The sequence below is a fragment of the Stegodyphus dumicola genome, chromosome 8, assembly GCF_044657685.1.
Source record: "Stegodyphus dumicola isolate Sdum_Otavi_A_Nest chromosome 8, ASM4465768v1".
In the NCBI taxonomy this organism is placed as follows: domain Eukaryota; kingdom Metazoa; phylum Arthropoda; class Arachnida; order Araneae; family Eresidae; genus Stegodyphus; species Stegodyphus dumicola.
In genome coordinates this window covers 135252269-135267488 of record NC_140775.1, presented here as the reverse complement: position 1 = coordinate 135267488, position 15220 = coordinate 135252269, and the positions used below count along the sequence as shown (strand labels likewise).

General features: G+C 32.5%; 1 protein-coding gene across 2 annotated transcripts in view; it reads right to left on the bottom strand.

Annotated features, from left to right (window-relative positions):
* Window positions 1-14907, bottom strand: part of LOC118186368 (protein FAM98A-like) — a 63070-nt gene extending 48163 nt beyond the window's left edge. The window contains exons 1-3 of one of the 2 annotated variants that reach the window (XM_035356449.2): window positions 14705-14906; window positions 3536-3684; window positions 2097-2153 (exon numbers count right to left, since the gene is read on the bottom strand). In XM_035356449.2, coding sequence (XP_035212340.1) covers window positions 2097-2153; window positions 3536-3684; window positions 14705-14742 — 244 coding nt within the window. In that variant the 5' untranslated portion in view covers window positions 14743-14906. Of the gene's footprint in view, window positions 1-2096; window positions 2154-3535; window positions 3685-14704 lie in introns of both variants that reach the window. The other variant, XM_035356455.2, reaches the window with a different exon arrangement.
* Between the last annotated feature and the right edge of the window lie 313 nt (window positions 14908-15220).

Sequence of the window (15220 nt, the reverse complement as noted above, 5' to 3'; positions counted from 1 at the left end):
GGATGTCGTACCATGAAAGCATAGTAAATTCTTAAATTAATATCTTTTTACACATTTTTTGTTTTTATTTATTGTCTTTTTACAAAATTTTAAATGATATTAAAATGCTTATGCCTTCAAAATAAAAATTTCTTAATATTTTTTATGTGTATACTGTGTGTTGTCGGCAATAAAGTCTGCTTGGCGAGATTTGTGCCGGCGAAACGGAAAAGTATCTATATATTATATGTTCTTTATATACGTGTAACCATTTGCAAGTTGTTGGGAACATAAACTATGTTGATGCATAAAATGATAGCTACCATCCAGCCCAATTGAATTCCTTGAAAACATTCTCAGCTTGAATTATAAACTGCAATGGGCACAAACTCACATGCCAACTTTTAATCACATTTGTGCCTTTTTACATCATTATGACATTGATTGATGAAACTGAGGTAAGCAGTCACATGCTGGCAGGACAGCAAGAATATAACAGGCCTAACATGAATGCTTTCTTCAAAAAAAATCTGTAATATCATAATAATCTTCAGAATAAATCTATATTTAATTCCTAATGGTTATTAAGTTTTCATTCCCAAATATGAAATCATTATTAGCTGAAGCCTTATATAAATGCCTCTGTCATTAGCACTATGCAAGAACATTATGACATGGATTCCTTTTGAAATGACACAGTTTAGAGAGATTTATTATAGGCACTCACTATTTTTACAACAGAAAGGGGAAATACCCAAATTAAAGTGCAGTTGATTGTAGATGAAATCTAATCTGTTTATAAACTTCATGGCTAAACTTTACCTATAAACATTATTCATTTTTTATTATTCTTTGTTCTACTATGGACAGTGACAACTGTACGTACTCACGTACACATTCGTTCTCATGCTTTCATTTGAAAATACTGCATTGATTGTAGCATATAATATTCTCTGGTGATGTAATGCTTCAGATTCACAAACCAACAACTTTACAAACACAAAATTTTTAAAAGCAGCACTGCAAATTAAAGTTAAAATTTTGATTTACGTATTTTTTATCTTATCTATACAAGCACACCAATTACCAAATGAAAAGATAATTTTAAGCAACAAGAATTTGTGTAATTTGATAGTTCCTGTATCCTTTTTGAATTAAGTTCATTTTGTGTATCTACTTATAGCATTCTTAAGAAAAACGTTAAAGACAAAATATCACAAACTTCTTGCATGTGTTAGGTCCACACCACACATGCCTTTGTTTCATACGAACAACTGTTTCAGCCAATTTTTCTGCCTGGTTTACTACTGAAAGAAAGATTTTTTTCCTTCCTTTCGGAAAAAATTTTACGTTGTTCGTTTTCAACCAATCACCTATCAGCTTGTTTGCAATGGAGAACCAGTTTCCCTTTACATGTTAACCCCAGCACGATCTGTGGTGATTGGCTGTTGTGACAGAGCAGAAAAATTGTTCCAAATAGTTGTTCTTCCGAAACAAACGGATGTGTGAAAGCAGACTTATATAGAAATTTCTTAAGTGTCATCATAAAATCATGAAAATCGAAGCTGTGAACTGCCTTGGGCTCATAAAATAGATGCACAAAATTCAGTTATTGGAATGTTGCTATCTATAAGAAAAGTTTGTTCTTTCACAAACTCGCAGCATTGTTTTAACAGGAAAAAATTTAATTTCTCTTGCTATCTGTGGACACTGAGAAAAGATTCTAACACATTGTATTTTTTGTCTCGAACTGAAAATGAATGCAACTTAAGTTCCATTTCGCAATTTAGAATGCATTCAAATCCTTCTTTAGTTACAGCAATCTCTTTCAAATTTATCACAAATTTCACTTAATGTGTAAGAGCAAAATCATGAAATAAATTCTATCTGACTACAGATAGAATCTAGCAAAAAATTTAACATTTTGAAAAACACTTCAGGAAGGAAAGTACATTTTACATGCTAGATAATAAGCACAATTTAAAATGAAATTTACTATATTTGAAACAAATTAAATAAAAAATACATTACAGAAGTTAATTTCTATTTTACACTAATTACAGTTTAAAAATGCTTTCACGTCCAAAATAATAATAAAAGCAATAATATACACTTACGTAGCTCTTTTAAAAGGGAACTAACTTCCATTAGGAATGAACTTACATCTTCGGGATCTATAAGATAAAAATATTTTATTTTCAGGGAAAAGACAAATTACAAATATTAAGTACAAATGAAAAGATAATGTTCATATTAACACAAAACATTAAATAAAGCCTTTCATGTAATAAATAATACATATAATATTATTAAATGCACACAAAACTTATTTTTATCTCAACAAAGAAGTTTCAAAACTGCTATAATATAGACTAATATTTTATAAAACACATAAGTTTATAAATAAGAATTTGAGAAACATTACTCAACTTACTTTTCAATTATTTATGCCCTTGCTTTCAACAAACTATAGATTTACCACATTTTTGGTATATTTTCAAGCAGACTTGTGACAAAAGTCAACCTATGCATACAGATGTGCTTGGTATACACCCATTTGCATGCTTTATATTTAAGTGTTATTTTGCTCAGCAGCATTCACCAGAACTTTAATATCTGAATTACAGATTTTTGTTTTCTTCATAAAAAATTCTTTTTTTTTAAAGTATTTCTTTTTATTATTATTTTATGGGCAGTACATGTGAAACCCTAAAATTATATAAACAAGCATTTTCTGATAATTCATAAAATCTGCAATGAGTTGGCATGCTAATAATCAAAAAGTACCAAATTTTTTAAAATTTACTTTGAGCTTTAAGTGGTAAATATCATTCAATTAAACAATTTAGCAGTTCTAGATGTTTCAATTCTATTTTATACTAATTAAAAGTACAATATTGTAACCTTTTAATTGGGAGATGGTGGAAAGTTATTGGAGAAATATTTTGAGTGTACACACTGAATAAGCTGGATACATGGATAGCATTTTCAAGTTCTCAGATACTTAAAAACAGAGAGTAATGCAACTTTACTAAATTCTGCAACATTTGGAGATGCAGATTTCTCTGTAAGAACCTTAGAAAACATATGTTGCTTCTGAGCAATAATGCCAAACAAAGACTACACGCAGTTCTATCTCCTGTTTATATTCTCATACCAATTGCTTATCCATTTAACATATTTAAGAATTCTTTGCCATGCATTTCTGATTTTGGCTCAAATGAATTCATTAAAAAATGGAAAAGCTGGAGGGGGGTCTCAGACTGAGGGCATGGTTGCAACAGAAATGCATATATTTATTGGCAAATTATCACTACACTGAATGTCATGCAAAAAGAAATTCCTGGCTTATATGTAAGTATCATACATGATGATCTAAGCAAATTTTAATCAGTTTTAAAATATATATAACCTAAACTAAATAATACCTATGGTTAAAATCTAAACTAAATAATTATAATATCACCAACAATTTATGTGAGTAGTCCACTTCCATCTATTTTAAGATGAATAATTATTTAATAGTCATAAAGGCAAAAAAAAAAAAAAAAAAAACCTGTAATTGCATTCACATATGAATCTAGTCCACAAGCACTTTGTAACTCTTCTGAAAACCATTCAATAAGTTCTGTAAATTCTTTAGACTTCGGTCCAGCGTTAATTGCCTCTTTAACTGCAGAATCACTCTTCAGAGGACCTGCATAGCTGCAAAACATAATGTATATGTAAAACACATACAACAGCAAGATTACGCAAACCCCCATTTTACCACGATTCACATTTATGTCAATTTAAAAAGTATGCCAAAATGAATAAATATATATATTAATGATATTAACAATTAAAAAAGAAGTTTTAATTTATGCTGCCACAAAACAATGATATCACTTAGCATAAATGGTTTTACCGAGGTCTCCACGATTAAATTCAGTTGTTTTCTTGAACTCCTCAATACTCTGATTGAGAAGTTAAGCAGAATTAATGGTGATTTTTTCAAGGGTTAACTTTTTATTAATATATTCTAACTGAAAAAGTCGGATGCAACGCATAATATCTCTAATTATTAACAGATCCATCCTTCATCCCTAGATACTCAGTCTAGCCCTTCATCACTGGATGAGCATCAATCACACTTATCTTGATATCAGCCAAGTAAAATATTGTGCAAGTGTGGGCAAATACTTTCAAACATCAGCCAAAAGTCTTTTTTAGCATATCATGCTGGCAGGGTACTAACAATCTATTGGTGTACTCCTACTGTTTGCTGGAGATAATGATGGGAGGGAAATAAAAAATCTGAAGGTCTTCATATTTTATATTATGCCCAAAATGGCGTTTTCTTTAACATTTTACGTGTTACCCTTATTTGTTACATATCATGTTCTTTGCACTTATACCACATAAAATTCAATTCAACAGCAATATCACAAAATATTTAAAAACAGCATATCTTTAGAATTTCCCATACACAGTCTTGTGCACTGGAGATAGAAATATTTTTTTCCATAGTGTTGCCATTGCTTGCTTTGAAATCATTGAGTTTGTTAATCAAAAACTTGTTAAAGTTTTACAAAATCTGAAATGGATAATAAAACAAATTCTAAATTCAGGCTTCCAAGTGCCCATCTTTAGTTGGAGGACTACGTTATTCAAAATTCGATGGCTGTAGGTACTGCTGTTTTTTCACAATGCGAGAAACGTTCATGCAGATTCTTCATCATTTAGTTTCTTAAAATATTTGGTGGCAACAGTTTGAAAAGTGAACCAACATAGTACAGTGAAACAATGCAAAATGCTGTTTTGAGACTTTTAGTCTGGCCTTTGGGCTAAACAATTAAAATTTAAAAAATGGTAATTTAAAAAAATTACAAATACATAAAAAATTGGATCTGTTCCTATTACTCATCAGTAATTAACATGTATGCACTTTCACTTCCAAATAAAAGTTAGGGAGGAAAATGCTTTTGCTCTAATGCTTTTTCTACGCTTTTTTTCTGATCAATTTTTATCTCAACAATGTTCATATTTCATTATTAAATTTCTAAACTAAAGTTGCTAGAAATGATAGAACTATACACAGAACAGCCATTACATTATGACAACCCTCCATCTATAACAATGGGGTCATCAAGGAACAAAAGCACTGTGCGTGTTCGGTTGATGCTGAAGTAGTATATAAAGCAGCTAAACAATGTCTTTCCAAACACAGTGCGATAAGCAACATAATGCGAAAAGCAGCTGATTTATTAGACTTCGATGAAGGTTTAATCATTATGGCTCAGCAACTGCGAGAACATCAATATCAGAAACAGCGTGTTTAATGGGCTGTTCCCGTGCAGTTGTTGTGAGCATATATCGAAAGTGGCCTATGGATGGTGAAACGACAAGTTGCAGGCCAGCAGTGTGTCATCAATGGTGCATTGATTCCAGAGGAGAGCAGAGATTGCTACCCATTGTTCGCCATAACCGATGAGCTACAACAGCCGAAATCACCACCAGCTACAACAGTGATGACCTAGACAGTGTTTCTCAACACTCTGTGCAGCGTACATTGCTGCGTGTGGGCCTATGCAGCCGGAGGCCAAAGCATGTCTCTGCACTGATGGCAAGTCATTGCCAGCTGCGTCTGGCCAAGAAACATTGGAATTGGACATTAGAAGAATGGAAGAAAGTTGCATGGTTCGACGAATCACATTTTCTGGTCCATCACATCGATAGGCATGTGCTAATATGGCAATTTCCAAATGAAACTCTGACTCTCGGATGCACAACTGGATGGAGATGGGCCTGTGGTGGTGGTATTATGGTGTGTGGGCAATTTTTTCACGGATCACATTAGGGTCCATAATCCCCATAGAACAATTCCTGATGTCTGCACTATGTGAACATTATTGCAGACCAGGTTCACCCATTCATGACAACAGTATTTCCGGGGGGAAGGTGTTAACAACAAGATAATGCACCATGTCAATAAGGGTTGTATCATCAAGGAGTGGTTCGAGGAACATTCCAGTGACTTTCAAGTCATGTTTTGGCTTCCAAATTCCATGATATTAATTCAATACAGTTTGTGGTTCACCAGGAAAACCAAATTCGTGCTGCCCTCACATGCAGGAATTGCAGGATCAGTTGGTGAGGACTTGGTACCAGATATCTCAGACTGCATATCAGCAACCAGTAGAGTCAATGCCATGCTAGGTACAGTTTGGAGGGCTAAAGGTGGTCCTACATATTATTAACGGGCAGGTCATAATGTAATGGCTCTTCGGCGTATTTTTCAGCAAATGAACATGCGTTCTAACATATCTGGCGGTCTGTGCTTAGGCTGATTGCTAGTATAATCATGTGTTTATATGAGCATATCCACTGTAATTATAGGTGCATACTTGTACTGCTAATTTTGGTAGTCTGCATACAAAATCAACAAGAAGGAGATGTGAATTGTGTTGAGGATTTGATAATGGGTTGGATTAAGTAATTAGAACAGCTGCATTTGCCTTTTGTCCATCCGTCATCTAGTGACATTGCTGAATAACTCCTACGGCTTTATTTCATTTATATTTTTTCAATGAACAACCTAACTTTATAAGTTTTTATACTGTAACACTGAAACAGTTTAAAGGGAGTAAACCAAACAATGTTTAACCATAAATAATAATATTGTGAAGTTATTCTTGATAATTATTTTACATTATTTATGTTTCCTCTTAACCATGACTTTACAATATAAAAACTACGGGCATACAACTTTCTTGCAAACTTTATTATGAAATTTTTTTAAATAATAACTGCAAATAGTCCATGTGATAAATATTAATGTGTTATGTATCTTAGAAGTGTTGTTAAGCATGACACTTGTATATTCAATGCACAATAATTATTTTTCATGTTATTTTTTATGTGCAACAGTGATGTATCTCTTAAGACAGCTTTTTGTTATGTTTTAGAATTAAAAAAGATACAGAATAAACATGTCATCTTTGATCATATGCATTTGAGTTTTTCCTCAGAGTTTTATTACTTCTAATTTCTTATTAGAGTATATTTTAATTTGAGCTGGTTTGATAAAAGAAGTCCCCTTTGAAACATCTTGCATAGTAAGATTATTAAGAGTAAAGGACCAGAGAATCACTTCTAATATCTTTGTTCTAGATCTAGTACACATTTCTGAAAGCTTTTAGTGCTGTAGTATATTTACCATCAGATCCAGTACTTTTCCCCTTTTAAGTAATAACAATCAAATAACATCAGAAAAAAATTTATGAATGTATGCCTCATCTTCAGCAAAACAGAAGACGGATTTTAAGAAATTGGGCACGCATTAACTTGTCACTATACTACAAAATACTTAAGGCACATTTTCTCTTAATTTTCATAACACCAGAAGTATTAAATCTAAATTTCAATTAGTTGACTGTCTGTCACATTCACCTTCGAATTTCACTTGTAGGAAATAAAAATGAAACTTCACTTGCAGGAAAGAAATATTTTATGAAATCTTAATCTCTTACAATTTACATCAACTGATGCAAAATCCAGCTGATAATGCTCAATCAGATACAGTGACATTTAGTCACATGAGTGGAAGAAAAAAAAATTCCATATTGAGAAGTTTAGTATTGCTGATGAGTTTATTTTTATATTATAATGCTCATTGCTTTGAATTTATAAATCTCATTAAATGAAACTGCTATTAAAGAAACATACCAATCAAGTGGTGTAACTAGAACTCTAGGGCCTCTATGCAAAAACATTCCTTGCCCTCCTAATAAATTTACGGTACTATGCCCCCCAAAAAAGTCCAGGTTTGATAATGATTTTCATTAAATCAGGATTAATAGTTAAAAATCTGATATGGACAGTCATGACTTCCTTGTACCGCCTATTAAATTATACACATTTTTTGCTGCACTTCATTTAAAGTTATTTCCTTGAATGATGTTTAACTTAATTAACCAATCCTTAAAGGCAAGTTGAAAATGACATCAAAAATTTCAAATTTTGAATTAAATATCCCTGTCAGTTTTTGTCGTACGGGATTTAAACTTCTAATTAATTTTTTCATAACGAGTATAAAACTTTCCCAAATATAAGTAGATGAACCGGGAGACCAAATGAAAAGTTAAATGTTGTTATTTGTCCAACATTATGTTTTTTAAAATTTGACATAGCCAAAACATTTTTTCTCATTTAAAACACTTCTGTAAAAGAAGATATGACTACGACAAACGATTTCAAAAATAAAGGTTGGTAAGGGGGGGGGTGAATATAATGTTAATGTACACTGGCAATTGCAATAAAAAAGAGAAGTACACAAATATTATAGCAGTACCATGTACAAAATTTCACCGCTCTACAGCTAATCGTTTTTGAGCTATGCGATGCATACATACACATATATGTGCATAGATGCGAACATACAAATGTCAACAAAAAATCCCTTTTGAATCCATTTTACAATACTTTTTGGAAAAAAGAGGCATTTATGCTGTCTGTACGTATAGACGCCACGGAAAAAAAAGAAAGCCCAAATAGATTCGGTTTATGTGATTACAGCAAAGCTTCGAGGGCTATCTTCCTAGAGGAAGGGATACCTTCGTGGAGGCTTTTCTAAGGGAAACTAGCTCATATACACATTACACAAGGGGCAAACTACGAAAGGCCATGCAGCTGGGCCGTTTGGGAGATTTGAACCTTGAACCGAACTTACAGTGTTCAGTGACTTTACAGCTTGGCCGCTATTAAATTTATCTTTTAAAAATTTTTGTTAAAAATCTTTTAAAATCTATGTTACAGTTTAAAATAGATGTAATTTATGACATATATTCTTAAACGATATTAGGATAATTACACATTAAAAGCTACAAAACATGTGTAGCAACAGTACAACAAAATATTTATGAGTCTTTTTAATTTGAAGGCTTTGCAGACATTCTAGCTAATTTGTATCAATTTCCTTCTCTTTTAACATCTTTTCTAACAATTAGAAATTTGTTGACAGCAAGCAAACTAGTGTTCTCACTAGTTTCTGCGTGCTTTATCTCCTAACTTATTAACCTCTCCACAATGTACCTATGAGGGTTTACTTGATCTGAAGTGATAATGCAAAGACGAGTAGTTACAAATTATCAGAGCTGACAGGAAGTAATGCAGCGAGAACAATCAGAAACACACTCGTATACTCCAAACACCTCAGTTTAAAAACTGTCTAAGCGATTTGCATTCTGGCGAGAAAATAGAAATGGGAAATTATAGTAAAGGCTGAAATTATAAAGAACTAAATAATTTACATAATAATAACTATACATAATAGCAGCAGTACATATTTTTAAAGAATAAGTTTCTTTTTAAAGCAAGTTTCCTTTTCATTTGAGAATTTTTGGATTCAATTAAATATTTCTATTATTCTAAAAACACTAAATGCATTTAGAATGCATAGAAAAAGCTGCTAATTTTATTTTTTAGTAATATGAACATTCAGAAAAAATATGAAATGTATATGGTAAGATGTGGTTACAGAGACAGTGTGGCAGAATTTTTAGAATTTAGTGACACACCAAGCAACAAAATCTAGAAATGGCAAAACTTTTAGAATTTAGGGCAGGCATTGGATGCAGAATTTAGAAATGCACTTGGCAGCAGAATTTAGGATCTACAGAGATTGTATCAGGTGGGAAAATGGCCTGGTGCCAGCCCTGTGTATGATGCATTCAGACATATTATATGAATCATTTAAATTGTCAGTTTTCAGCTTTACAAATAAAAGAATTTCTTTCTATAATGCCTGTCCTTGTGATAAGATTAGATGTTTTCCATGCCTGTGTTTAGTGAACAGTAGACGAAATAAATGGAAGATAAACACGTTAAGAAAAAGATTCTAGTATCAGAACTAAAACATTCAAATATGTTTTCATTGCTCTTCCAGACCTTCTCCAAAAAGTAAGAAATACATTGCAAACTTTCTGCTCAATACTTTCATTATGTGTTAATACCATGGAGACATTTTTCTGTAATCCTCTAGAATCATGAGTCTATAAATCTTGCCTTCATATCCTCCTAAACCTTTCAAGCTGCAATGTCTAAAATCCTAAAGAAAAATTATTCTGTAACAGTAAAAAGCCAGAAATATTTTGAGAAAAAATATCAGAGGGTAAAAGTGTAAAATTAAATTTATAAAGAAAACTGATGCATATTCTGAGAATTTTGAATATTTTGAGACAATTACATGGGCAAAACTCTTATAATAAAAAAATTTAAAAAGGCATTTTAAATTATTTACATAGCAATTTTATTTTTGCTAAAAATTTTGTTAATTGTGCTTTAGACCTTGTTTATTTTGCAGATTCAAAATATTGTACAATTAAGTAGCCAAAATAGAGCTTTGTAATATGACAGCGAAAATTAAAAATGTTTTATTTTAATGTTATTTTTTAAACACAATTTCAATATTTTAAAGAAATTTATCAACATTACAATGTTTAAAAAAAAATCGTCGAAAAATTCCCATATCTCAAAATTAAAAATTTTTTACAGAAGCTGATCTTAAAATCGCCAAAATGTTGATAAGTCGCCGAATTCAGAACTACTTAATAAAAGAATTCACATCCCCAAAAGCAAAAAGTTGTTTAAGAGCTCTTCATTAAAAAAATTAATTTCAAAATGCTTATGTTTCACTTCTTGCTTAGAAATGCAAGTATCAGTATCCCATCATTTATATTAGTAATAGAAGCAAATTATAACCCATGAACCCATTCAAAAGATAACCATATATGTCAGCTAATCACCACAAATATTTCTCAAAAATGCTAAATACACACAAAATGGCAGTCGTAAAAAGACGGAAATTTCAGATGATTAAAATTGAGGATCTTCTGCTGATTTTGACCAAAATTAGGGACTTAAGGGCCAAAAATCGATTCCAAAATACTTAAGGACTTTTAAGGACCATACGACCCCTGGGAACATCTAGAAGAATATTTTCAGCAACTGTAATAAATAAAAATAAAATAAGTTAACCATGAAATTTCTTGAAGAATGAGACTCATTTTGACAAAGAAAAATTAAAAAATTCATGAATGACAGATTTTATCATTTCTTAAGAATACATTACTTTAACTAAATTTGCTAAAAGAACCAATAATAATAAATATTTCCCTCACTTTTCCTATGTGTAAGAATATTTTTCCTGTGTGTAAAAATAATAGTAATAAATATTTCTCTCGCTTTTTCTGTGTGTGATCGCTTGGTGGCTAGTTGTCACTCAGCTGAACCACAGATCTGAGGTTTGATCCCCAGGCTGGGCGAGGCTGATTCAGCCTTTCATCCCTTGAGCAGGTTGATAAAATTAGTACCAAGTTCACTTGCGGACTAAACACCGGGAGGCCTGTGACAAGCTGACTACTTGCCCAGGGCATATGCTGATGCACTCCGGGGCCCAAGGTCAAGAGAGCATATTTTGGGGCACTGCAGGCCGTGGCCCACTAGGGCTGCTGTGCCATTTAGTAGTTACTTGTGTGTAAGAGTATGTCACTTTATTTAAACTTTATGTAACCGTGTCACTTCTACTACCATAGCTAGACTGAGGACAAAATATTTTAAAGGAATGAAGATATCCCCTGATGGCCAGAGAAACTGTAATAGCTGTCCTCACTGTACTCATATCCAACTTTCTCCAGACCATCTGCTATTTTGGCCAAGCTCCTCTATATAGATAAAGCTCCCTCGTACCAGCTCCTCTATTCTTCAAAGATTATTGGGCAGATTTTGGATAATCGGCTATTGGCAAACGGGCTGTTGTTTCCTAATTCACGAATTCTAAAAGGTCGAAGAATCTATTTGGGAGAACTTTCGATTTCGATATTCAATTCAAACTTGAATCATAACTCAAAATTAGTCTTTATTTACACACATCTTTTATATTACAGTATTTACATGGTTCAAGATTAATTTTAAATCAGAAGATAGAGATTATCTCCCCTTTGAATCAAATTCTATTAAGAGAAGTAGAGCAACCCACAGCTCATTTCAAAGTTTGTTTTTCGACTCAATATTGCCACAGGCAGAAGCAAAACTTTTACTTATTTCATGTTCGAGTTGTAACACGGGCCCTGGTGACTGGTGGGGCTGATCACCGCCAATCCCGGCTACCAACAATAACAGCAACAAGGAAATTTAGTGCTTGGCTGCTAAATCTGCCTCAGTTAAAAGGAAAACAAACACACAAAAGGAAACCTATGAAAAGAAAACTATTACACAAAAGGGGAAAACTATAAAAATGTTCATATAGTCAAGCCTTTTCATCAGGATTCAAACTCCTAATATTCAACGGCGTTCTTTACTCAGCCGCTGGCAGGCATATTGATCATAGATATCATCAAATTAAATGTGATCCAACTGAAGTCCTCTGTTTTAGATATGAGTAATTTGCTTTACACACAAAAAATTAATCACAAGTATGGCAAATATTGCAAAACATTAAAAAACGTTTTTAACAAAATTTCTTCTGCACATGACAGATTTTATTTAATAAAATAATTAAATGAGTTTCAGTTATATGGTGCGTTTTCACACACTATTTCAACTCTTAATCCTCCCTGCAGCAAAATTTGATATCCTGAATTTCACAAAAAGCATGAGAAAGAGACATTTAATTAATTATAATTCAAAATGATCTTGTTATGTTGAACTTAGGACTTTTGGGCACATTTTAAGATACATAAAAAAATGTACTTACGCAAGGATAATAAGACAAATATGGCTCTATAATGGTTTAGCCTCTGAGACGTTAATAAGGTTAGAGTAAACTAAAGGGTACCCCTTGCATCATTGCAAAGTTGTTTCATTTATCGCCAAGTTGTTGTTTCGTTTATCGCCAGTTGTTTCATTTGTGGTAACCTGAGTAGTTGAATGTTAAAACCTATTATGATGTAACGGGTAGCAAGATTGTGGTAAATTTTGTGGTCAGTACATGGCATGTTTTGTAAGGGCTTATAGTGCACGTCGGTAAGGAAGTACACTGCTTGTTTTGTTGTTTAGATGGTTGAATGGCTGAATATAGTAAGATTAATTTGAAGTTTCTGCATGATTTGAAACGAAAGGAGAAAAGAGGATTAATTGACTGGTGTGTAAACGAAGGTTTACTTAGTAGCCATTTTCCAGATAGTCCAGAACTACGGAGGATATTTTTTAAATTTATGTGGCGATGACAATATATAGATTCGAGTTCAGATAATTTTAGTACGTTTTTGGATGCTGTTAAGGAATTTTGTATGCCACAGACTGAAGACAAGGAAATTTCTAAATAAGGTAAGTTGATATTTCCTTTTTGTAGTGCTTAGACGCATAACAGGTTTTCCCTTTTTTATGTTAACTTATTGTTTGCTTTAAAATGTAGTTTACTGAGATTATATATTTTTTGTTTGCCTCTATAACTGGGTGTTTTGAACTTGTTTGCCTCCAACTTTTTAACCTTTTGAAGACAAAATGGCCATTACAGTGGCCATAGAGTCCTCTTTTTGAAAAGACGGGGTTGTCCACTTTAGCAGCCATGTCTTTTTTCCCCCATTTTCCAGGCTGAAAAGTGAGGTGAAATGTCAAATGTGACGTCCCTGGGGTTTATCTCTTTCAAAGGTCTTCCTTTTGCGACATAGATGCACCCCTCTGAGAATCCAATAAACTACACACAAGAATCTTTGTTGCAAATAGGAGGTGATTTCTTAAAGGGGGAAAGCATTCGGTTCAAGATTCCCCGTCCTTTGGTAGCTTTTACTGCTATCAAAGCCCTGGCCTCAAAAGGTTAAGTGAAAACATATTGATGTGCACATGGACAAAGTCAAGGGAGTGTGCAATGCCAAGTTTGTGCAATTCTCTGATGTTTTTTTAAGAGAAAATAGGTCGACATGTACATGGATAAAGTTAAGGGAGTGTGTAATGCCAAGTTTGTGCAATTCTGTGATTTTTTTTTAAAGTGAAAATAGGCTAATGTGTACATGTATACTGAATTTGTGCAATTCTTTTGACTTGCTATTTTGTCTTTGTGTATCGGCAATTTTGGAGCTAAAATCGCGGCTACACAAAGCCAAAATAACATGTCAAAGAATTGCACAAACTCAGTATCCATGTTCCACCAATGGGTACCCGTAAATATACTTTTATCGTTAATAATAACATCTGAAAGGAAGATTTAAAAAGAAAAAAAAATTAACTGCAATCTGAATTGTAAAATTTTGTTTGAAAAGACAGGAAACTTTTTCTCCTGCCCCCCGGATTCTTGAAATGATCAAAGCTACCAAAAATAATTCTTTCTACCTAAATGTTAAACCTGATTTGTAAAAGAAATCTGCCTTCATTTGACAAAAAAAAAAAAAAAAAAAAAGCATAAATTTAGAATGTGAAATTGTTTAATGTCGCATATAAAAACCTAATCTAAAACTTAAAAAAAGAAAGGAAAAAAAAAAAAAAAACATAAATGAAAACAACATTCTTAGAAGATACTGTCTTGGTATGTTTTTATTTATTCGTTAAACAGGGATTTAACAGTTTACGTATTTTGAATAATTTATTCCAGAGTAAAAACATTAACAGCATTATATACAAATAATAGCTGTTAAACTAGTAATGTATATGAAGTAATAAAGCCTAGTTCCATGCTTTAATTACAAAAATGTTTTTCGTGTTTAGTAAAATTCTACACACCACAACGTAATATATACAAATTTTAACCTACCCCAAGTCGTCCAATGAATCTAAAATATCAAAATCCATACTGATGATTTAATTTCGGTTTATGCAAGAAAAAAATGTATAATACCGCAACCAAGAACTACCATTAATATCATTCGAATATTCCTCACGCGGTAATTTGCTTTCCCTTTCGCAATGTTTGTATCAGATTTAACAGTCGCCAACAGTTCGTCGTTTTCAAGATAGAACTACGAAATCTCCAATATAACAGAACCAAAGAAGGGCTAGTTCATAGAGCTTTTCCCTCTGAAACAGGAAGTGAGGTGTAATGACATATCCATGTTGACACTGATTGTAAAGACGCAATTCGCAAGAGAACGATGTTATTACTGTGAGCACTTATGACGTTTAAAAAGTTAATAATACTTGTTTATTAATTAAAAAACACTAGATAAATTACGCTATGTTTTCTTAAAAGTTGCAGGCTTTTCTCTCCGTGCATTTATTATTAAATTACAAAGAAAAAAGCTACGGCATTCAGCCTCGTTTCTTCATCTGC